At 37.6% G+C, this 24,126-nt stretch overlaps 1 protein-coding gene across 5 annotated transcripts in view; it reads left to right on the top strand.

Moving 5' to 3' along the window:
• The window catches only part of LOC103096394 (maestro heat-like repeat-containing protein family member 1), a 143,553-nt gene that overhangs the window by 70,284 nt on the left and 49,143 nt on the right, over nucleotides 1-24,126 (top strand). For all 5 annotated transcript variants that reach the window (XR_008916557.1, XM_056818348.1, XM_056818347.1 and 2 more), the window contains 7 exons: nucleotides 41-157; nucleotides 1,886-2,008; nucleotides 8,824-8,967; nucleotides 10,488-10,607; nucleotides 19,400-19,479; nucleotides 22,847-22,976; nucleotides 23,548-23,643. Coding sequence is in view for 4 of the 5 variants with exons in the window: in XM_056818348.1 (XP_056674326.1) it covers nucleotides 41-157; nucleotides 1,886-2,008; nucleotides 8,824-8,967; nucleotides 10,488-10,607; nucleotides 19,400-19,479; nucleotides 22,847-22,976; nucleotides 23,548-23,643 (810 nt within the window). In the remaining variant the exon portion in view is untranslated. The remainder of the gene's footprint in view (nucleotides 1-40; nucleotides 158-1,885; nucleotides 2,009-8,823; nucleotides 8,968-10,487; nucleotides 10,608-19,399; nucleotides 19,480-22,846; nucleotides 22,977-23,547; nucleotides 23,644-24,126) is intronic.

Here is a 24,126-nt window from a genome sequence, read left to right as displayed (position 1 = left end):
ATTCAAACTGAATAGTCAATACTGTCCTCTATCTTTGCAGAGTTTTCTCTACCAATCTTGGGGAATTGCTCAGAAGTTAGTAAACTGTAAAAGCAGTGAGGACCATCTTTGGACTTGCCTTGAATCCATAAACTGCAAAGAAAAGGAAGAATGTGAGGTAAAAATAAAGTACCTCACAAACCTTAAAGCACTATATAGATTCTAGTTGTTATTATTGTTATCATTATTATTAAATACAGATAACTATATTTAATAAATGGCCAGTCAGGAAGGTTACCCACCTACACTGGGGAACTGGAGAGAAGGAGAGAAAGAATTGAGAGAATGAGAGGAGAAAGGGATGGATATTCCACTCCCTTCCCTTTGTGAAAAGTAACCTGGTTAGGTCTCCTTGAGGGACTAAATATGTCTCCTCAGAGAGTGGGTCTGGAAAGTGGAGGTTAGCTTATAGGCAAAAGCTTTGGTGAAGTGATTCACTGCCTCCCTTCTTGACCTCAGTTATTGTGGAGAGGCAGGATAGACTTTCCTGCCTCTGAGTTCTTCCAGTACCCCAACTGCCACTTCTTCCCTTTAAGACCTCAGTTTACTCCTCAGCCCAAGGGAGAGGACTGTCCTTTGGATATAGTTGTTGGTTCCCCAGGGTCTTGAGCTAATCCTACTTTTTGGGGAGATGTATAGTTCTCCCCAAATCTTCAGTCCCCTTTTGTGTCAAAAAGCAGACAGACCTGATGTAAGTAATAACACTTCTAATTGGAATCACCCAGAGAAGGGATGAATGAAGGTACTGAATGAGGTGAGTGGGTAGCAGGAATCCATATTGGCTGGCAGACTGACACCCCCAAATCTCAGGGGGTGTCCAGGCTCTCAGCCTCAACCCCTCTTCTGGTCAGATGCCAGCTAATCTGGTTAGGATGATGGAGTTCAGGACAAATTGGGGATAGAGAGGTGGAGAATAATCCTTGGAGAGTATTTGAGCTGAATAAGAGATTCAGGGGTTTACTAGGAAACAGGGTTATCCCCAGCCTCAGAGATCCTTTTCTCAGGCTCCCATCTGGAGGAGTGGAGTGGAGTTGGCAGTTTTGAGTTCACACAGCTTCTGTTTTCTCCCTAGAATCTTAGGGGTTTTTTTTTTTCCTTTCTGTCCTTCCCCTGTGTGGGCTGCTTCTTGCTCCAATGGATCTGATTTCTCTTTTTTACATTTTCCTCTCTTACATATAATATAAATTAGAATATGATCGGTCCCAAAAGAAAGATGGAAAAATTCTATTAGTTCAAAGGAAGGAAAAGTCAACTTCTTAAAGTAGGGATAGAAAAGAGGAAGATCCAGGAATATTTGATTTAAGAGAAAATGTATTCTGTCTTGAATATTTGGCAGGAATCGTACAAATGGGACTAAGTGGGGAAAGCATTTGAGGAAGCAAAATCATGAACAAAGAATTTAAGAATCTCCAGATATGGCAACCCAGTTTGACTGAAAAAAAGTGTTTGTGATGGTGCCAGTAGGGGACACGTTGGTAAAGTCCATTGAGCTTGGCTCTAGAGGGTCTTGAGTAAGAAAAAGAAACTTGGGTTTTTTTCAGGGAGGGGAGTCTAGGACATTTGAAGACTTTGAAACCCGAGGGCAAATGATCAGAGTAGTTTTTAAGAAGCTTCTTGAGGTCATAAAGTGTTAGAAATGGGCAAGATCTTAGCGCTCCCTGACTCCATTTAAAGAGAAAACTAAGTCTCTAAGAGATAAAATGATTTCCCTCAGGTCAAACAGCTACTTGTTAGTGAAGCCAGGAAGAGAGAATCAGACTGCCTGATTTTCTGTCCAGAACTCTATATTCCAAAATGCCACCTCTCTGTTACCTTTTTCCAATAATATTGCAAGTTTATTTTTCAGGGATTTGCTCATGGAGTGGGAATCTGGGCTTCTGGCCACCTCCAGGAGGCACTAGAAAACTTGGAAAGGATGGCAATGCTTATTGACAAGCTGCATGATGGAAAGATGCTGTACTACTTGGAGGTAATGAGTTCATTTTTCCCTTTCATGTTTCTCTAGTTACAAAACCTAGTCAGGGAAGAGGGAAATGGGAGTTGTCCTGTTGACAACTCCCTTCCCCCCTCAGTCCCAATCACAGAAATGTGGTCCCTGTTCTTTGAGGGTCAAGACCAGTGAATCAATTGACCAACAAATATTTATTAAGTCTTGCTCTGTTTCAGGCATTATGCTAAGCACTGAAGGTACAAAGACAAGTTTAATAATGAAAAAAAAAAGATGGTGATAATTTAGAAAAGCCAAACTAGGGAGTTTATACAAATTTACAAAGTAAAGTCGTTTAGACTGATTTTTTATTATTATACAACTAGGTGGCACAGTGGATAGAGCATTGGGTCTGGAGTCAAGAAAGCCCCAGTTAAAATCTGACCTCAGACATTTGCTAGCTGTCACTTCATCCTGTTTTCTGCAGTTTCTTCATCTGTAAAATGAGCTGGAGAAGGAAATGGCAAACCATTTCAGTATTTTTACCAAGAAAGGTCAACATAACATTGTTATAATTTTACAGATGAGGAAACTGAAACTCTCAGAGATTAAGTGACTTAACTGATGTAATAGAGTAGTGCTGGGATTTAAACCCAGGTTCTTTGATCCCCAAATCCAATGTTATCTTACTCATTTCTTTAATGTCTCAACCAAGTCCTGTGCCTTGATCAGAACCTTGTACATAGTAGAGAATTTACATCTCATATTGCAATAGTATTGCAAAACTTCAACAAGGTGGCAGAATGGATAGAGTGCTGGGGTTAGAATTCATAAAACCTGAGTTCAAATCCAGCCTCAGATATTTACAAGCTGTGTTACCCCAGGCAAGACTTTTAACCCTGTTGATTTCTGTTTCTTCATCTGGAAAAGGAGCTAGAGAAGGACACAGCAAACCACTCTAGTATCTTTGCCAAAAAAAAACCCAAATGGGGTCATAAAAAGTCAGACATGACTGAATAACAACAACAGCAGCAACCCATGATTGAATGCCTATTATCAAGGTTTGGGGAAAAGAGACATAGCATCCTGGAATAAAGGAAAAATAGATTTACTCTGCTTTGGCCCACAACCAGAAGGTTGTATTCAGATTGTACCCAGACAGGAAGGGCATTGATACATTGGAGGGCATTAAGAGAAGGGCAGCTAGGATGTTGAACGGACTTGAATGTATGTCATATACATATCCAGTGGAAGGAACTTGGGATTTTATACTGTAAAAGAGAGGTCTTAGTCAGGGGAAATACTGATACTTATCTTTGAGTATTTGAAGAGTATTCCCAAGGAAAGAAAGATGTGTCTTGTTCTGTTTGACCCCAGAAAGGCAGAATTAGGAGGAAAAGGTAGAAATTGCAGAGAGGGTAAATATAGGAGAGAATTTGGAGTCAGGAAAACTTCCTAACAATTGGATCTATTTAAAAATGTTAAGTCTTCAGAGACGGAATGATGACTTCTTAAACCTGTTATAATAAGAATTCATTTTTTAATGTTTATTTATCTTTAACAATTTTTTATTAGGAGTTCAAAATTCTTTTCCTCCCTTCAGTTTCTCCCTCACCCACTGAGAAGTCAAATCCAGCCTGAGACTGAGTTATTCATGTAGGAGGAGGCAAAGGGAGGCTAATTCTTATGTTCTCATGTTTTTAATATACCAATATAGGGTCAGAAGTTGGGAGGGAAGGGGTAGAAAGTCTTGCCTATGTTAAACCACCAGAACCCTCCCACCGCTCCCTAGGGCATATTTCTCAGACTGAAAAGTCAAACAATATATCTATTATACATATGAAGCCATGGAAAATATTTTCTCATTAGCCCTGTTGTAACAACAACCCCCCTACCCCCAAAACAAGAAAAATAAAGTGAAAAAAATGCTTCATTCTGCACTCAGAGTTCATCAGTTCTCTGCAAGGTGGATATCACTTTTCATCATGAATCCTTTGGAATTATGCTGATCAGAGTAGCTAATGCAATTGATTATCATTACAATTTGCTGTTGCTGTGAACAATTTTCTCCTGGTTCTGCTTGCTTCACATTGCATCAGTTCATACTAATCTTCCCAGGTAAAGGTTTTTTCTGAAAGCATTCCCTTCATCATTTCTTAGAATTCAGTAGTATTCCATCACAATCAAATTCCACAACTTTTCCAGACATTCCCCAAATGATGGGCAGGGGATTTCTTTTCATATAGATTTTGGACAAGTTGGCTAATGAATCCCTTCCAACTCTGAAATTCTGCAATTATATTAAAGAAGACATAGTCTTTGAGCCTCAAGGAGATTATTGTCTAGCTGGTGGAATAGGATCTATACATATAAAAACATAGCCAACAATATAAAGTAGTACCTAATGAAATATAAAATTAATAGACTTATAGAGGGACAATATAATAGGACAGGAAAAAATTAAGCTTAGAAATCAGTGGAAAGATTAGCTATATGACCCTGGGCAAATCTTTAATCCTCTCTGAGTTTTAGTATTCTTGACTATAAGATGGGCATATTTACAAATCAAAGGTTTGTTGCAAGACTCAAATGAAGTAGCTTATGTACAGTACTTGAAAAATATCTTTTAAAGAATACATTATATCATAAGTACTATGGGAATGTAGAGAAAGAAAAAGAATGCCAAGAACGGGGAAGATTGAATGTTTTACAAAAGAAGTAGGACTTGAGCTGGGCCTTGAAAAAAGGATCCAACTTAAAATTTTCAAATAGAAGGGGGGATAGAGAGATTATTCCAAGGTATGGGAACATCCTATGTTCTCATGTTTTTAATATACCAATGTAGGGTCAGAGATGGGAAGGGCAAGGGCAGAATTTCTTACCTATATTAAAACAGAACCTTCTACCACTATCTAGGGTTTATTTCTCAGTCCCACGTCAGCTTTTTTTTTTCCTCTTTCCTTCTTGAAACTGAGGGGTATCTATTCCCTCATTTTTACTCTCACTTCTCCTTTTGTCCTTGGGTCTCCCTCCCCTCAGATAACCTATAGAAGGAAATATAGGTTTTCAGCCCCTGGCTTCCTCTCTATGAGATAAGTATGCACTTTTGCATTGTATTTTCTAAATGTATCATTGTTATTATATCTTTGGTGACTTTGCAATCATGTGCATCATTCCTTTTAGTAGATTACTATAGCTCTGGACTGTTGAAAGTTCTATCTACTTGATTGGCTTAAGGCAAATTCACTAAAGGTGGCATATTAAAGTTCAAGTCTTTCATGTAATGTCTTGATTGCCACCTTCAAAGCTAAGTAATTCAGTAGAGTATTGGGTCTGAACTCCTCTTCCTGAGTTCAAATCTGATCTCATACACTTACTAACTGGAAGACCCTGAGCAAGTCACTTAACCTTGTTTGTCTCAGTTCCTTAATCTATAAAGTGAACTATATAAAAGGAAATGGCAAACAATTTTAGTACCTTTGCTATGAAATACCCAAATGTGGTCACAAACAGATGGATGTGGCTGAAAAATGACTGAGCAACAACAACAACAACAATAACAACAAAGTTTCATTAGATCAGTAATGGTGAACCTATGGCTCAGATGCCAAAGATGGAATGCAGAGTACTCTCTGTGGCCATGTGTCCACCACCTCCCCAATTTGTTACTATAAAAGCAAAGGGACTCAGGAGGAGATGCTCTCCTCCCCCTCTTTACCAGGCCTGATGACAATTTTTCATATCCATCACCACTCTATCCAGCAGTCCAATGGGAATACACAGAGGGTAAGGTGAGTGGTTCACAGGAGGCAGAGATGGAAGGGAGCAGAGTGCTCAGGCCACTCCCCTTCCCCTCTCTACACTTCCTGGAGACATTCCTCAATTTATCTGCCCCTTTTCCCAGCACCCCGATGGGAGTGCTTTCTCCCTCCTCTGTGTGGGGTAAAAAGGGTAGGGGCATGGCAAATGGTCTGGGGGTGAGGGTAGGGCTCAATACTCTGTCTCTAAAAGATTCACCATCACTGCCTTAGATACAATGCATCTTGATGGCTACTGGACTATTCCTAGGGATCTTTCTCATGACCATTCCTTCCAAGGACCATAAAAAAAAAACTGCTTTTGTTCCTAATGTCAAATATCAGACCTCAACTTGGTGCTCCCACCAAGTTCCTATTAGCACATAGCTCATTTTCTGTTCATTTAAAGAACTGAAATAACTGATACACAGAGCCTAATGATGAATCATACCTTTTCCCAGCTTGGGTTACCTGTTCTGCCTAATTCCTCTAATTATCTTTAATAGCACTTTCCTTGGATACCCTCTCTCAAAGTGTGTTCTCTCAGAATTCTTCTCAGAATACTTCTGAGGCACAAGAGTAGGAACTAGACCTCTGATTACAATGTGATAGAGATAAATTGACTTCCTTTACAAATTCAGATCAGCACCTTCTCTGCAAGTTATAATCTTAGAGAACTGCCTAGAGCACTGAGTCAGTCAGTCAAGAAACATTTATAAAGGATTTAACTATGAAGAGCTGGACTTGACTGAAATAACTAACCAAATATGACAGGTACAATGTTAAGAGCTGGGAATACAAATAGCAGCAGAAAAACAATCTCAGAGCTTACATTCAAATCAGGGGGGAAAAACACATGAGACAGAGGAGAGAGAGACAGACAGAGACAGAGACAGAGAGACAGAGACAGACAGACAGACATACACACATACAGAGACAGAGAGAGACAGAGAGACAGAGAAAGACAGACAGAGACAGAGAGACAGAGACAGACAGACAGAGAGAGAGAGAGACAGAGAGAGAGACAGAGAGAGAGAGAGAGAGAGAGAGAGAGAGAGAGAGAGAGAGAGAGAGAGAGAGAGAGAGAGAGAGAGAGAGAGAGAGAGAGAGAGAGAGAGAGAGAGAGAGAGAGAGAGAGAGAGAGAGAGAGAGAGAGAGAATATGGTATGCAAGTATGGTAGAGAAAACCTTTGGAGAAAATAATACAGCCTCAAGAGGAATGAAGACATCTTTGGCCTGGGTCCTAAAGTTCCTGGATGAATGAGTTGATCAGAAAGTGAATGCTCAGGGATGCCAAACACTTCCAGTATGTGAAGTAGGGGTGGAGTTTCTACTGGATAATCAAGAAAGTCCAGTAGAGATGAGTTAAATGACTTGGCCTGGGCCACATAGCTTCTGATCACTGCCTCCCTTAATCTACCCTTCTCTTTTTTATCATTCTGCCCTTTCTTTTATCTCCTGCTCTTCTTATTTCTCTGTTGAGTAAAACAGCTTTCTAAACCCAACTACATATGTTTATAGACATATAGATAGAAACACATATGAATATACACATAAATGTACATATATAATCATATGTGTCTGTGTGTATACTTATATATACATATATATTCTTCCCTCTTTGAAATTATGAGAGTAAGATTCAGTCCTTGTCTGTCACCCCTCTCATTTTTCCCTCCATAATAAAAGTTCTTCCTTGGATGCCTCTTTTATGTGAGATAATTTTCCCCATTCTACCTCCCTTTCCTCTTCTTAATACATTCTTCTTTCTCACTTCTTCATTTTTTAAATTTTCATTCCAAAATAACTGACTGACTATATATCCTATATTATACTCTATCTACATGTATTACTTCTAACTATCCAAGTAATGATAAAGTTCATAGGAATTGCATGTGTTCTCTTCCCATATAGGAATGTTAAATAGTTTAACTTTATTGAGTCTTGTCTTTCATGTTTACCTTTTCATGCTTTTCTTGTGTCTTATGTTTGAATGTTAAATTTTCTATTCAGCTCTGGTCTTTTTATCTTGAGTGCTTGAAATTTTCTATTTTATTAAATATGAATTTTTCTTTCTGAAATATACTGTTTTTCTGAGAAAAATGTTCTTGGTTGTAATCCTAGATCCTTTGCCTTCTAGAATATCATATCCTAAGGTCTCTACTCCTTAAAATAGAAGGTGCTAAATCTTGAGTGATTCTGACACTGGCTCCATAATATTTGAATGTGTTTTTATTTTCTCCCTGCCCTGGGAACTCTGGAGTTTGGCTATACTATTCCAGGGAATTTTCATTTGGGGATCTCTTTCAGGAGGTGATCAGTGAATTCTTTCTATTTCTGTTTTGCCCTCTGGATCTAAGATAATAGGGCGGTTTTCCTTCTATGTGCTGGGGATACAAATAAGGACAAAAATAGTTCTTCTCTCAAAGGGTTTCCAATCTAAATGGGGAAATATGTACATACTTAAACACAAACAGTCAATTATGGTGGGATAATCTAAAAAATGAGATGAGAAAGAGGAATGTATTGGGAGGAGAAAAGGAAGGTAGAATGGGGAAATTTATTTCACATAAAAGAGGCATCCAAGAAAGAATTTTTATAGTGAAGGGAGAAATGACATATAAGGCCTGAATCTCACTCTTATTGGAATTATTTCAAAGATGACAAATTTAACCAGAGTATGTATAGTCCATTATTCAAGGAGGTAGAATATGTGTGTACAAATATGTTTATACATATATGTATGCTATATACATTATCTATAATACATATCACATGTGATAGATATAACATATATAAATATATTTAATATATAATGTCATGTATAAAGAAGAAATATACCAGATAAAACTGATATAATCTCAGAGAGTGGAAGAACATAGAATGGGAAGGCTACTGTGGTAAAGAGCTTTTGTAATGATCCCTGGGGACAGGATATAATCATGGGGATGGTATTGTTAGAAGAACAGAATATTGAAGCATCTTCATTAGGTTGGAAAAGAGAGGACATTTCTCAGGCATCTGATCTCTTCTCTTCATGCATTCCTTTGGAACTTCCAGGTTCCTACCTGCAAGGAAATGACTCAGCTCCTACTTCACAGTTATCAGAAGGTACTTCTACTAGTCCCCAAAGAACAGCTGCTTCCTATTGTGGAAAATGAAATCATTGAAAAGATAGTCAACTGCTTCAATACAAGCTGCCCTGTAAGTCATATATAAGTAAAGAGCATATAAGTAAATGCTCTACAATTCATATCAAGTGAAGAAACTGAGGCAGCTAGGTGGAACAATGGATTGAGAATTGAGGCTGGAGTTAAGAAGATCCAAGTCCAAATCTGACTCAGTTCTGTGACCCTGGACAAGTCTCCTTACCTATAAAATGGAGACAATAATAGCACCTGCCTTTCAGGGCTACTGTGAAAATAAAATGAGATGATGTTTTTAAATGACTTGCAAACCTTAAAGCACTATATAAATGCTAGCTATGAATATTCGTTATTATTGGTAACAAACTATTAGCTATAATTTGTTGAAGGAAGTGTGAGCTATCAGAAAGAGTCTTAACAATGTTATGTACCTTTGGATGAGTCAAGTTCACCAACTTGGCTCATGGAAGGGATAGAGAACCTTGAGGACTCTATAAGACATTTTGATCACTCATGGGAAATAAAAGGGATTGAACCACACTTATTTGCAGCTTGACTCTGTTCTTTACTACCTGGAAGTCATTTATTCCTGCTAGGCTAGTATCCTCCTCTATGGTCACATCAACGAATATCATTAAGTGTTTCTTTGGTACTAAGCACTACACTAAGCAATGAAAACACAAAGAAAAGCAGCAAAAGGGTGCCTTTCTTCAAGGAACTTACAGTCTAATAGAGGTGGCAACATGCAAGCAACTATATACATAAAAGACATATGAAGAGTAAATGGGATGTTCTGTAAAATCAAAGCTTTGGATATTTGAGGTCCATTCCAACTCTAAATTTATGCTTCTCCAAGATCTGGGATCTAGTCCCAACTCTGCCTCTGACTGTCACCTTGAATAAATAAATCGTTTCACTCTAGTAGATCTGTTTCTTCTTTTATAAAATGATGGGATAGGATTAGCCAATGCCCAAGGTACATTCCAGAGCTAAATTTTATGATTCTATGAAGTGCTGACAGAAAAGCTTTGTGAGTGCTAGAACTGGCTAAGATAGAATCATAAAACTCTACAATGTGAACTGTTTGGGACTGCATAGATTTCTAGCATCAGAGTTCATATTGGCAAATCTAGGACCAGAACTAAGTTTCATTCTAATTTATTGAATCTAGCACCCTTTATATTTGTCTACAGTGCAGACTGTATGAGGGGGCAGCTGAATGGCACAATGGAAGACTCATCTTCCTGAGTTCAAATCTGACCTCAGCCACTTACTAAATCTATGACATAGGGCAAATCGCTTAACTCTGACTCAGTTTCCTATTTATAAAAATGAGCTGGAGAATGAAATGACAAGTCACTACAGTGCCTTTGCTAAAGAAACCCCAAATGGGGTCAATGAGGAGTCAGGCATAACTAAAAACATGACTAAACACAAAACATACACATGTATGTTTATACAAGTACATAGAGTAAGGATCCTGCTTGTTCACTAAGTGGCCAACTTTGCACTGCTTTCTTCATGACTGTTTCTTCTTCTTCTTCCCTTCCCTCCATGAATGGTATCTCTGAACTACAGGATGTCCAGATCAGGAGAGAATTTATTGAGTCTGTCCTGATGGCTGGAGAAATAATGGCCCAGGGAAAGGGATTTTTTTTCAAAACTCATTTGAGGAGGGCAGCAACAAATCATCTGTTGGTAAGTGAGACTTTAGTCAAAAGACATTCTATTTTATTGTGCTGCCAAATATCATGTGATGTAACCCTTTTATGTCAGTTATTTACAGTAGGCAGGTCATTCTGTCCTAGGACATTAGAGTGTTCACTTGGAGTTTGAGATACCTAGAATTCAAAATTCTTTTTGACACTATCTTTATGACCTTGTATAAGTTACTTAACTTTTCAATCCTCCAAGATTTATTATCTGTTAAGTTACAGATAATTAAGATGCAAGTGAAGCCAGTTCCACATGGATGTTATTTACAGTGAGTATATATAAGAAATATGAATTGAATTTTTTTGGTCTGAACCCAAGATTTCTTAGTACAGACAATTCTATAGTGAGAAAACTCCTTCTACCTTTGAAGATCAGCAACTATTCTGTAACGTAATCTTTTTATTTATTTTTAATTGTTTAAACCTTTCTCTTTTGTATTATTACCAATTCTAAGCCAGAAGAGTGGCAAGGGCTAGGCAATGGAAGTTAGGTGACTTGTCCAGTCATACAGATAGGAAGTGACTAAGGTCAATTTTGAATCCAGGTCCTCCCAACTCCTGGCCTAGCCTTATTATATTCACTTTGTTACTTAGCTGTCCCTCTGTAATACAATCTTAGAGAATTTCCTAGAGAAGCATAGGTAGAATTTGAATTAAAATCTTCCTAATTTGAGATTTACTCATCCCATTCATTTATCTCTGACTTCCATTCTATTAAGAGTCATCAACTCTTTCTATATATAATGAAGCAGCTAGGTAGCTACAGTGTAAAAAGAATCAGTCTTGGAATCAGGAGGACCTGAGTTTAAATAGCCTCAGATATTTGTATCAGCTGTGACAATGGTTGAGTCACTTAATTCCTCTTGGCAGCCTCAGTTTCCTCCTCTGAAAAATAGGAATAATAATAATAATATAACCTACATTTCAGACTTGGGTTTGATCCACCTCAAACACTATCTACTTGTAGGACCCTAGGCAGGTCATTTAACATCTTTTAGATAGTTTCCTCATCTGCGTAGTAGAAAATAGTCATAGAAGTAGCGGTAGTAGCAGCAGCAGCAAACAGCAGCAGTAGCTGCAATAGTAGTAGCAGTAGTAGAAGTAGTGGTAGTGGTAGTAGCAGCAATAGAGGCAGTAGTAACAGTAGTAGCAATAGTAACAGTAATAGTAGTAGTAGTAGCAGCAGTAGTAGTAGTAACAGTAGTAGCAGTAATAGCAATAGTAGCAGTAGTAAAAGTAGTGATAGTAGTAGCAATAGTAGCAGTAGTAACAGTAGTAGTAGCAACAGTAGCAGTAATAGTAGCAGTAGCAGTAGCAGTAGCAGTAGTAGTAACAGTAGTAGCAATAGTAGTAATAATAGTAGTGGCAGCAACAATAATAGTAATAGTATAAATATAAGTAGTAGTAGTAGTAGCTGCAGAGTAATAACTGGAACTGTACTCTATCTATGACACTAGATGCCTGGTGGTGGGAGGTAGGAATGAGGAGACAGCCCCTTGTCCACTGATATCCTTTCAAAGGATATCACCTGCTCACCTCATTTTCCTCCCTTCGCACCTCAGCTTTCTCTTCTCTATAATTAATATCTTCTTCCCTCTCATCCCCCTAGTTCCTTGATGACTGATTGTAGTAGGGTTATCACTTCTCTTGTCCTGGGCATTATATATTTATTTTTAACACAGTCTTGACCACCCCCTTCCCCTTTTTTTTTCCGGATGCCACATCCTAATTGTTGGGTCAGTGGACTTTCCTGAATGTCAGTAAAACAATGTATTGCTGAGATTCAACTGCCCTCCTAATTAAAGATTACATTTTTACTATTCATCACCAAACTCCAGAATTAAGAGTGAGAGGAGACTGCAAAAAAGGAGATTTTGCCTTGAAATCCAGAAAAATGTTCCTAATAATTTAAATTATCCCAAAGTGGAATGGGCTGTATTGAGCATGATCTGGAGGCTCTTTCCCATCCTGGTAACTTTCCCTTGGACTCTCTCCTGCTTATCAATGACCCTTGACACTCTAAGTTGCTTGTGTCATGACCCACCCCCAAATTACCTTGAACAGGGATTCCTTCCCTTTCACAGGGGGTTAGAGGTGTAGTGGCCTTGTTCTAGAAACTCCACATAAAATTGTTGGCTCTCCCTTCATACCAAAGAAGTCTGAATTTTTTTTCTTTTTCTTTTTCTTTATGGGGTGTTGACAGTACCTTATTGTAAAATTTGGTTTAAGTATTTGACCATAGGCTATATGTAGGTTAATGTTAAATAAAAATACTGCATGAGAAAAACTTTACTTATTAAATAAATATGAAAATTAACTTTTTACTTATTCTAATTTTCAAAAACAAATTATGTATGTTTATGGCATTAAAAGGTAAATATGGTGATATTAAACAATACTATTCACATATTTTATGCATTTCTGAATTCCTAAATATTTTCTGTCATCTGCTGATTTTCACATGTCTTTGTCTTTGACTTCCAGAAAACTCCCATAAATTTTCCTTTAAATTTCTTATACCAATCCACAATGCGAAGATCTTGATGTGAAAGGGATACCTGTATTTATGCATTTATTGTAATCCCTTCATAAATGTTTATTATTTGATGTGTTTGTTTTGTATATATATATATTATGTGCTTACATGATGAAATATTTACCTATGCAAATGCATATGCTTATAGATGCTCTCTCTCCTGGTGGAATGTCAACTCCTTTAGGGCATGAGCTGTTTCTTTTCTTTTTTCTTTTTTGTCTTTGTATTCCTCTCTCCCAGTCCAGGGTGTGGTTATTGCATGGCACCATGTATAGAACTAGATCTGGAGTCAGTAAGATCTGAGTTCAAATCCAACCTCAGTTACTTAATAGCTATGTAACCCTGGAATCACTTGATCCCTATTTACCTTGATCCATTGAAAACAGAAATGGAAACAATTTCAGAGTCTTTGCCAAGAAAACTCCACTACAAAGAGTCAGACACGACCAAACAAAAACAATAACAGGTGCTGAGTATTGTACTAAGCATTGGGCATACAAAAAAGAAGGCAAAGATTGCCCATGTCTTCAAGGAGCTTACATTCAATTGGTCTTTTTCCATTTTCCGTTCTTTTCCGATAAACAAGCATTTATTTTCTCTCCCTCCCACCTCACTCCCAACTTAAAAGCAGGAAAAAATTCCTTGCAACAAATATGCATTATCAGGCAAACAAATTCCCATATTGGCCAGGTCCAAAGATGTTACATTCTGCATCTTAAATCTCTTTTTCTGTTAAGAGGTGAAGAGAATAGATCATCAATCCTCTATAATCATGGTTGGTTATTATATTGATCAGAATTCTTAAATATTTCAAAGTTGTTTGACTTTACAATATTATTATTTTTCTCCTGGTTTGACTCACTTTTCTTTGCATCAGTTCATACAAGTTTTCTTCAGTTCTCTGATTACATCTTCATCATTTTTTTACAGCACAATAGTTTTCTTCACATTTATGTACCATACGTTGCTTAGCCATTTCCCAATGGATAGATACTTTGTTTTTACAAAAAAAAAAGAGCTGAAACAAATATTTTTGTATATATAGGTCCATCTCTTTTTTTGATCTCTGTGGTATATAGACCTAGTAGCAGTATCTCTGGGCACATACTGTTTAATTAACTTTTGATGCATACTTCCAAATTACTTTTTAGAAGGACTGGACCAGTTCATAGCTTCACCAACAGTTCAGTAATGTTTATGGGCTTACATCTGAAAGAAGTTTACAATTATAAATATGCAGATTAAGATGTTATCTCAGCAGTTATTGTCTCCTATGCACTCATAGCTTTGGAATTTTGACTTTTGACCATACTTGTGGTTTCAGAAGTAAAATATATTCCTAGGGAGAATCTTGCTCTACCAAGTCTGATCTTCCATCTCCTCTGAAATTTATAGTCTTAGAAAGTTGTCTGGGGAAACTGAGAGGTTGTGATTTACCCAGAGTCACACAGACAGTATTCATCAAGGAATGGAGACTTGAACCCAAGTGTTCCTCCCACTTAAAGACATCCTGCCACTGTTGAAAAGGAATGTTTCAGGAAGTGATGGAATCTGCCTTTGGTGGAATTTTTAAAATGGAGTCCATTATTAGATGATTTGGAAAATTGTGACCTGGAAGGCTGTGCTAATGTAGTAAGGATGTAACATGATGCAGCATTGTCCCCAGGGTATTGGGTACCTCTCCTTGGCAGGTGTACTTTGAGTAGCTTAACTAAAAGTGCTGAGGCAATGACTTAGGAAAAAGAGAAAAGGAGCCTTGGATGCTAAAAACACTATCACCAGTAGTCATACAGTCAATAGTCATATAGAGATGATGATATTATATGATGATAATAAATATGTGTGTGATTATTAGAATATTAAAAAATATTATTTTAAGGCAAGGCACTTAAGCTCTCTGTGTCTCAGTTCCTAATCTATAAAACTAGGATAATACTTATAGTGCCTACTTCTGGGGATCAAATAAAATTCAATACAATTCAATAAATATTTTATTAAGTGCTTGTTATTATTCCTGGCACTGTTCTGGGTACTGAGGAAACAGAGACTATGGGTAGAAGTCATAATAAACTTAAGAAGACAAGTAAACTAAAAGCACTATAGAAATGTCAATTACTATTATTAGCATGAGCCTCCCAAAGCCCTGAGCTCACACAGACTAGATTGGACCTAGGAGTCTGATCCAAAAGATTCATCTGATTCCTATTCAGAATTTACTGTGGAAAAATCGTCAAATATAGGTAATCAATCCACGAATGTAGTTAATATTATGCCCAGATCCCATGCAAGCACTAAGGATAATAAATTAATTTCAGTTCAAAGGCATGTTTTATTTCATAACCCAGAAAATAAATACAGAAAACACAAAAAAGCATTCACAACAGTTCTTCCTGAAAGATACTGAACTCAGGATTGCTACTGGGACAACACAAAAAATTCAACTCTGCCCAGAATCTCTTATCTCACAAACTCATAAGTGTCCCTCTTTTGGTTTAGACTCCAGAAGGCAAGTCCACTTTGGAGTTGTTGAACAGACAACATCTTTCCCATCAGACCTATACTTCTGATTCTTTATAGAGACAGCAGGGCCCTGAACTCTTAGACCTTCCAAAGTCATGTCTTATACCCTTATTATTCCTCCAACTACAGAGACAAGCTACTGGGTAAATTGGCTTCTCTTTCTAGGAGGTCTGATTCCTGAACTCACAAACTTGAGAAAATTCTTGAAGCAATCTCCAAGGCTTCTCATGCCCAGAAAATCTTATCTTTACCTAATTAATCATCCATGATTATTCTGCTTAGAGTTCCCCATTCCTACTAGGATACTGGATTTCAGGACATTTGAAACTGGGTTACCTATGAGGCCCAGGAATTTTTCCTTCTCTGGCTAGATTCTAGGATCACATAGCCTAGGGATTCATAATAAACTCTTCTTTGCACAAGAGATTAGGATTCAGGGTCATTCATTATCCATGACTTTCCTCTCAGACCATGTGAACAAATACATTATTTTTTGTCATGTGCTTCAGTAGAAATTCTTAATCTTGTTCCTTTTGCCATTTCTTAGATTGGGAATACCCGCTTAGAAATTCGCCTTTCAAGTAGAGTGGGTGAGACAGCAGTAAGCTAATCTATATAACTGTGCTTCTGTCCCCAAGGCATTCATTATCAATTCCAGGGAGAAGACCAAGCAGGCGTGAGCTTCCTTCCCCTTATCCATCAGAGAACACAAATCTGTCCACCTGCACTCTGGTCTGTCCTCTAAGTAGGGGGGAAAGTGGAAAAAGAGTTCACTGAGGTCTATCACTAAAGACCAGCCAGTCAGTCACCATGGGCAAAGTTGCCTTTCATTGAAACAAGAGCTATACCCTGTCCTTTCAACAAGGCATTAATGGATATGGCTATTCTCCATAAGGAGAGCTCATTACCCAAAGAATTGCCATCCTAAAAGCTCTTCAAGTTGACTAAGGAACTTATAAAATTGTTCAGGGAACCCTCCTAATTAACTGGCCTTATACTCTTAAAGTATAAGTTAGGAGCTAAAAGGAGTATAGGGGCACCAGGCTTCCCACCATCTGCAGAGAGTTCCTAACTACCAACCCCCTGAATGATTGCAATAGCTTCCTAGGAGGATCCCCAGCTTCTATTCTCTCTTCCCTTCAAATCCATCTTTCATATCATTATTAGAACATCATCCTTAACATAGATCTGGTCATAAATTCTTTCACTAGAAACCTTTAACTGGCTATCTAGTAAAGACCAAAATCCTCTGCCTTCCAGCAGGATCTCCACCACCCCTAATCTAGAATTATCCCAACTTTCTAGTGTTATCTCTTTTTCAACCCCTTTCTGTATTCTAGGCTATCATTAAGCTTGGTAATTTTTCCCCTCTAGAATATATTACATTCTCCTGTCTCTTTTCCTTATGCTGTTCCTTATATCTTCAATGTCCCCCTCGACCTCTCTGAAGTACTTTCCAAGTAATTTTATGTTTTTGTTTTGAATCGCCATTTTAAGGAGAATCTGCTTTCATTCTTCAATACTCTTGACTCTCCTCTAGGACTTTCTTTCCAGTTCCCCCTGGCCAGATAAGTTCTTTCCCACTCCTTCCTACCTCTTTCAACTTCCTTTTTTTATTTTATATAAATTACTTTTTATATACACTCCATTAGAATATAAATAAGCTCCTTGAGGGCAGGGATAGCCTTTCCCTCAGTTTGTATTTGTTCCACCCCCAGGCCTCCAGAACTTAGTACATTGCCTGGCAGATAGTAAATGTTTAAACAATGCCTGTTGGCTAGACTTGCCTGAATTATGACTTCATTTGCTTGGCGCAGGGATTTCCAATGAGGAACTCTCCCCTCTACCAATACAAATAGGCACTTGTTCTGTAACATCTAGTTATAGAAAAGGGGTTCTTAGCCTAGGTTTTGTGGGCACTTGTTTCTTATTAGAATCTTTGAACGGCTGTATTTCAATTGTTTCCTCTGTAATCCTGTGTATTTTATTTTAGCCATTTAAAAACATTATACTGAGAGTCTACAAGTTTCATTAGACTACTAGAGAGTCTGACATGAATGAAAAAAAAAGGCAAGTATTCCAGGTTTGGAGGCATTTGGGGCATGAGAAATTGCTATTTATCCAAGACCACACAGCCAGTAGATGGCAGAGGTAGGACTTGAACTCAGGCTCTCTGAACTCCAAGGTTGTCTCCATGTTGTATAATTGTGTGCATTGTAGCTAAATGTGCTGTTGCCATCCCCCCAACTAAATGAGAAACTCCAGGAGGGAAGATATTAAGCATTATATAAACTTTCCTTGTCCTATATATAGTAACTGCTTAATAAAATGTTTATTGTCTTATATTGGATTGTATTGGAGAAAGGCATTGTACTAAGCATTTGTACCATGTGAAAGGCTCCTGGCTTTTCTTTGATGGCTTTTCACAGAATCTTCAGTACCTGATGTTCTGTCAAAACACATTATGGCTAACAGAACATCCAAGACTCTTGTGAATCTTTTTTCTCCCAACCAATATTTGTCTAAAACAAACCTCACTGTGTAAAGATTAAAATTTAGGGGAGACGGGGAGACTGAGGCAGGTAGAAATTAGTTTCTCTCTGCAAGGAGTATTATATTTTTTAGAGATTTATTGAAGATTAAGGATTAAAGAAAATACAGAATAAGAAACACGTGTCCAGGCCATAGAGTGGCCTAGACACAACCTCACCTACATTATGAAAAAAGCCATATTGATAACTCCATATTTGTTAACCTTGTTCAATTCATTTGCCTTCTACTCACAGTGATCATGGCCAGATACAAAGAGGAAATGGATCTCATTTTTGATGAGAAAGCCTTGCATTTTATATTTTCTTAGCTGACACAGAGTGTCAATGATTATAAGCTATATTTTTGAATTTTAAAGCTCTTTTATTATTATATTTTTCTTGCATGTGCAATATACTTTTTCAGTTTTTTTATTATTTTTTCTCTCATTTTTATATTTGAAGCACATGTCACCAGTATTAAGATTTTCTTTAACCTTTTGATTTTTAAGTTTAAGATACATTTGCTAATGCATGCCCTAAAAGGCTTGTGACTATAAAAATGATGCCACTGATTATTTAAATAAATAACACAAGAAACAAAAAAGAAAGGGAATAGGAAAGGACCAACCTCTTCTATATCCTTCCTTCCTTTTCTTTTTAAGTCATGGAAGGACAGAAAAATCCTTCTCACTAATACTTCAACTGAATTGACTTTTTTTTTCATGACAGGCAACGTACCTCAAAGTACTTTAAAAAAAGTTTATTACATCACACTTAATTTGTTTTCATTCAAGATAGTCTTCAATCTCTCCCTACATTGCTTGAGGTTTTGATTATACAAATGCTTAGTAGGATGAACTATTTCCCAGAGAAAGGCTCATTTTAGCATCACTAATTCCCAGCAATTTAAGTTTCAGTTCTTCTCTTGGCAATATGGAAAATACAAGGTAGTTCTAGCAATACAGTTTACACTGTACAACTGCGGATTATCTGATTTTGTTTTTCTGCTAACTGATTACACATTTAAAAGATGCTTTAGTCTAGATTTGTTCTGCTCTGTCCTTTGGGAAATACATATGAAAGGTGATTGGGGGGGGGGGGGGTTCTTGTAGACAGGAGGACAGGAATAGATATGCCCATTCGAACCTTTGTTCTGTGTTTTCTTTTCTCCATATTTTTCTACATTAGCAAATACTGGCAGTAGAGTCCAAGGAAGACTCAGACACCTCAGTCTGCTCAGATATTATGACAGCTCTTTCTTACTTGGGGTAAGTAAATGGTCTACAGAATAGATTCTAACTAGTTTTTCTCCAGGTGCTTCTAGGACTCACAATAAACCAAGGTTAACAGGCAGAAAGTACCATTCTTTGGGAAGAGAGTCCCAAGGACATAACAGGAATATGGAAAGATCATTGCAGGGGCATATTCCCCAGTCTATAAAATCTAATGAGCTCCAAAGCAAGGGAATGGAAATTCAAGGCTGCTGCTTAGACTATCTCCTTTTATTTTATCAGCTGTTAAAACTGAAAAGCCTCAGGGAAAGAGAGGGTGGGGCTAAGTTGTGAACATGAAAGGGATGGATTAGGCTCTTTGGTTGACGTCTGAAAGAACATTTTAAAATTTTTATAGAAAGGTGAAAGTACAACTGGGAACCTTTGAGAATGAGTTCTTTAACTCTGGGCTCTAGCTTTTAAAGTGCAGGTTCCTGATAATCCTAGAAAACTGAGATTTTAATTTGGTGCTTGTAAATCCTTATTTGATTTGGTTGAAATTTTGTCTTTTAAATCATTTATAATGAGGTGACATATGTTCTTTTATTAAATGTGGCATCAAATACTGGAAAACTGCATGAGTCAGAGAAACCTGAGTTATGCTCCAAACACAGAAACTTATTGGCTGTGTGATCTTAGGTGAGTTATGTTATCTCTATTTACTTTAGTTTCCTGGTGTGTAAAAAAGGAAAATATTAGCAGTACCCACTTCCTAGGGTGGTGGTGAAGATCAAATAATAATGATGATTGTGAAGTGCTTCACACAGTGACTGGCATATGGTAAGCACTATATAAATGTCAGGAGGTGACTGGTGAATTTTTCTTTGTTTTTACTTCAATTTTGCCCTTTATGAAATCTTTTATAATTTCATAAAATATGATGTTTAGGCTCTTTCCCTCTGTGGCTTTCTGTATATTCCCTTAAGGCTTTGCTTGTGGATGATTTTAAGTCATCGTTTTCCTCTGGTTTTGTGTCTTGAGCTTCCCAGTCATCATGGTAGTATTTTATGGTTGGGTTCTTTTTTTCTTTTTTGATTCGTTCTTTCAATCTATTCTAAACTTTGGACTTTATGTTAATACTGGATTCTGTGCATTTCTGGAGGTTGCCAGATGTCTGATCTGAGCTTCTGTTCCTTTGTGTCTTTCTGTGCTTTTACAACTCAGTCTGGAGGTTTGCAAGTTTTGGATGCTCCCAGTGAGGTGTGAACCAGGAAGAGGTCTATTCATTGACGTAGTTTATACTCTCCAAGTTTCTGACCCAGAATATGATCTGTTGCCTTATGTGTTTTAATAGATTGCTCATATTCTCAGTCAGTGTTTACACACTAAGAGATTATACAAGTTCAGAGAGACTGAATTGTCTGGCTTCTCTTTGGTACTGGATTTCTGCCCTGGTTATTCCACTAAAGCTTGATATATACTGGGTCTCTGCTCACAATTTGTTCCTTGCTCAGCACACGGTTAGGGCCAGTATCCAGATGCCTCTTCTGTTCCCAGGATCTGTGATCCAGAACTGAGAAATGGGTAACAGGATAACTAGATGGTCTTCATTCCTGCATCCAATGCTAGCCCAGGAATCCTCTGGAAGTTTGTTTAGTCCAGGTGTTTCCTGTCCTGGTGATTTGGTTCAGTCCCCTTCCCATCCTTTAGCAGTGAAATGTTGTCTGTTGCTGCCATTGTATATACTCCTAACCAATCCTTTTCCCTATTGTCTCCAGATCTTTCTCTCTCTATCTCTCTCTTGTTCTCTGTCTGTCTGTCTCCTTAGGTACCCCTGGGCTGGAAAAGTGGTCCATTCTGACATTATTGTGGCTTTACTGATCAGAATTTAGTCTGTTACATTTTTTAAACCCTTACCTTCTGTATAACAACTGATACTAGGTATCAGCTCCAAGGCAGAAGATTGGTAAGTGCTTGTCAATCAAGGTTAAATGACTTGCCCAGGGTCATATAGCTAGGAAGTATCTGAGGCCACATTTGGACCCAGGATCTTCCAACTCCAGACCTGGCTCTCTATCCACTGAGTCACCAGCGCCCCTAATACATTTTCTAAGTCATTGTGGAGAAGGTGTGCTGGCTGAGTTAGGCAAATATACTTCTTTTCACTCCTTACCATCTTGTCTGTACCCTGAAAACTGGATCTCTAAGGCTTTTTTGGCCATATTGTCTCCATGCTGATTTGATGTTTTGATGCTTGTGCCATATGGCAGCTTTCTGAGGGAAGAGGTACAGGGACCTCATTTTTGTCACCATTTTACTGAACTTAGGACATAGAAAGGATCATTGATTCCTTTAAAGTTCACACATTTTATAAGGGGACTAGCAGAACTAAACTGCAAATCTCTTGGCTCCAAAGGTAAGGACTTGCCCCATTGGTGTAAGCAATATGTTCACAACATGATGAAAATGGAAATATATATTGTATGATATATCTGTATGACCAACATCATATTACCTGCCTTCAGGGGTGGCAGGAAGGGGTAAGAAAAGAATGAGACAGATTTTTGCTAAAGTGAGAATTTATCTTGAAAAGGTGTATTTACTAAGATTTATTATATGTTTATATCAAATTACACAAATTATATTGTTGTTATATTACATATTATATTATGCTATCTATAAAAATAAAAATAAATGGTAACAAAAAACAGTGAATATCTTTTTAAAATTTTTTATTTGTTTTTCCATGGTTCCAAATTCATGTTCTTTTCCTCCCACTCCCTGAGCTGATGGGCAATTCCACTGGGTTATACATGTATTATCACTCAATATCTATTTCCATATTATCCATTTTTGTAATAATATTTTAAAAACCAAAACCCCACATCCAATACCCATGTGAACAAGTGAAAAATCAATGTTTTCCTTCTGCATTTCTACTCCCACAGTCTTCCTTTGAATGTGGATAGCATCTTTCTCATAAGTCCCTTAGGATTGTCCTGGATCATTGCCTTGCTACTAGTAGCAAAGTCAATGACATTTGATGGTTCCATAATGTTCCAGTCTCTGAGTATAATGTTCTCCTGCTTCTGCTCCTTTCACTCTGCATCAGTTCATGGAGGTCTTTCTAACTCCTATGGAAATCAGTCTATTGTTCCTTATAGCACAATAGTATTCCATCATAATCATACACCACAATTTGTTCAGCCATTCCCAATCAAAGGGCATCCCCTCATTTTCCAGTTTTTTACCACCACAAAAGAGCACAACTATGAATATTTTTGGACAAGTATTTTTCCTTATTATCTCTTTGGGGTACAAACCTAGTAGTGGCATTGCTGGATCAAAGGGTATCAAAAAAAAGCAGTGAATATTTTCACTGTCTACTTGAACTTGATAATCTGTCTTATTCCTCTCCCCTTAGGGAACTTTACCCACCTCTAAATGAGGAAGAGATAGATTTGGTCATCAGTTGCTGCCTTAAATCTGTGTTCTCGATGCCTCCCAGAAATGAGTCATTGAAAGGAAAATCACCATTGAGGACATCCATGAAAGTGAGTTTTCAGTAGGCCTCATTCAGACCAAAGCAATATGCTTTATCCCACCTCACCCAATGCCTCAGTTAGCTCTCTCTGAATAAAAGTATAGCTTCCTCTTAACTGTTTTCCTTGTCTCAAATCCATCTTTCATCCTGTGAACAAAGCACAAGTTCTATCATGACATTTCTCTGTTTAATAAATTCTAGTGGCTCTCAATTCTTCTAAGGTTAGCTCACCCAAATTTTCCTACTCATATTCTCTTCTCATATTGTATGTGACATTTATAAAGTACTCTAAAGTTTGCAAAACATCTACCTGATCTGAACCACAATACAACCCTTTAATGTCAGTATTATTCCCATTTTATAGTTAAGGAAACAGCTCTGAGATACTTTTGAAAAGTTACACAACTAGCAAATGACCAGGTAGAATTTGAACCCAAGTCTCTGTAACTCCATGTTTAGCACTCTACCTATTCATCCAATCTGGTACAGCATCATGCCTGACTTTTGGCTACCTTTTTTCAGTCCATTTGCGTACTCTCCCCTGGAATCATCACATTGTAATGTTTCTCTCATTATTTCAGTCCCTGTGCCAGAAAAAGATTGAAGCCTTGGATAATGTCATCATGACCATTCTGGAGAGTCAACCCACACCAGAAATTACATTCAGAATATTCAAAGTAAGATGGGTTTGTGGGGGAGAAGGAGATCTACCAACAGTCGTTGGAACATACTAGGATGGGAGGTTATTTCTTTACATTGCAAACAAAAGGTTTGATGTTGATCTAGTCATCCCTTTCTCTCCCAATCTATTATTTATCTTTCATCTACTAGATCCTTCCCTGTTGCTGAGAATTCTTTCATATTTAAAGAAAAATTTCTTTTGTCCTTACCATGTCCTCAACGTATTGTCCTCTATTTCCCCTTTCTTTTATGGTCAATATGGCCAATTTCATTGAGTATTACTTGTGACCTTGACCAGAACCTATTTCCATGCTGTTGATGTTTGCACTAGGATGTTCATTTAGAGTCTACATCCCCAGTCATATCCCTTCGACCCATGTATTCAAGCATTTGTTTTTCTTTAGTGTTCTTACTCCCACAGTGTTTCTTCTGGATGTGAATAGTGGTTTTTCTCATAGATTCCTCCAAGTTGTTCAGGA

The sequence above is a fragment of the Monodelphis domestica genome, chromosome 2 (assembly GCF_027887165.1).
Source record: "Monodelphis domestica isolate mMonDom1 chromosome 2, mMonDom1.pri, whole genome shotgun sequence".
NCBI lineage: Eukaryota > Metazoa > Chordata > Mammalia > Didelphimorphia > Didelphidae > Monodelphis > Monodelphis domestica.
Note: the sequence above shows the minus strand (reverse complement) of the source record. Positions and strands in the feature narration are given on the sequence as shown.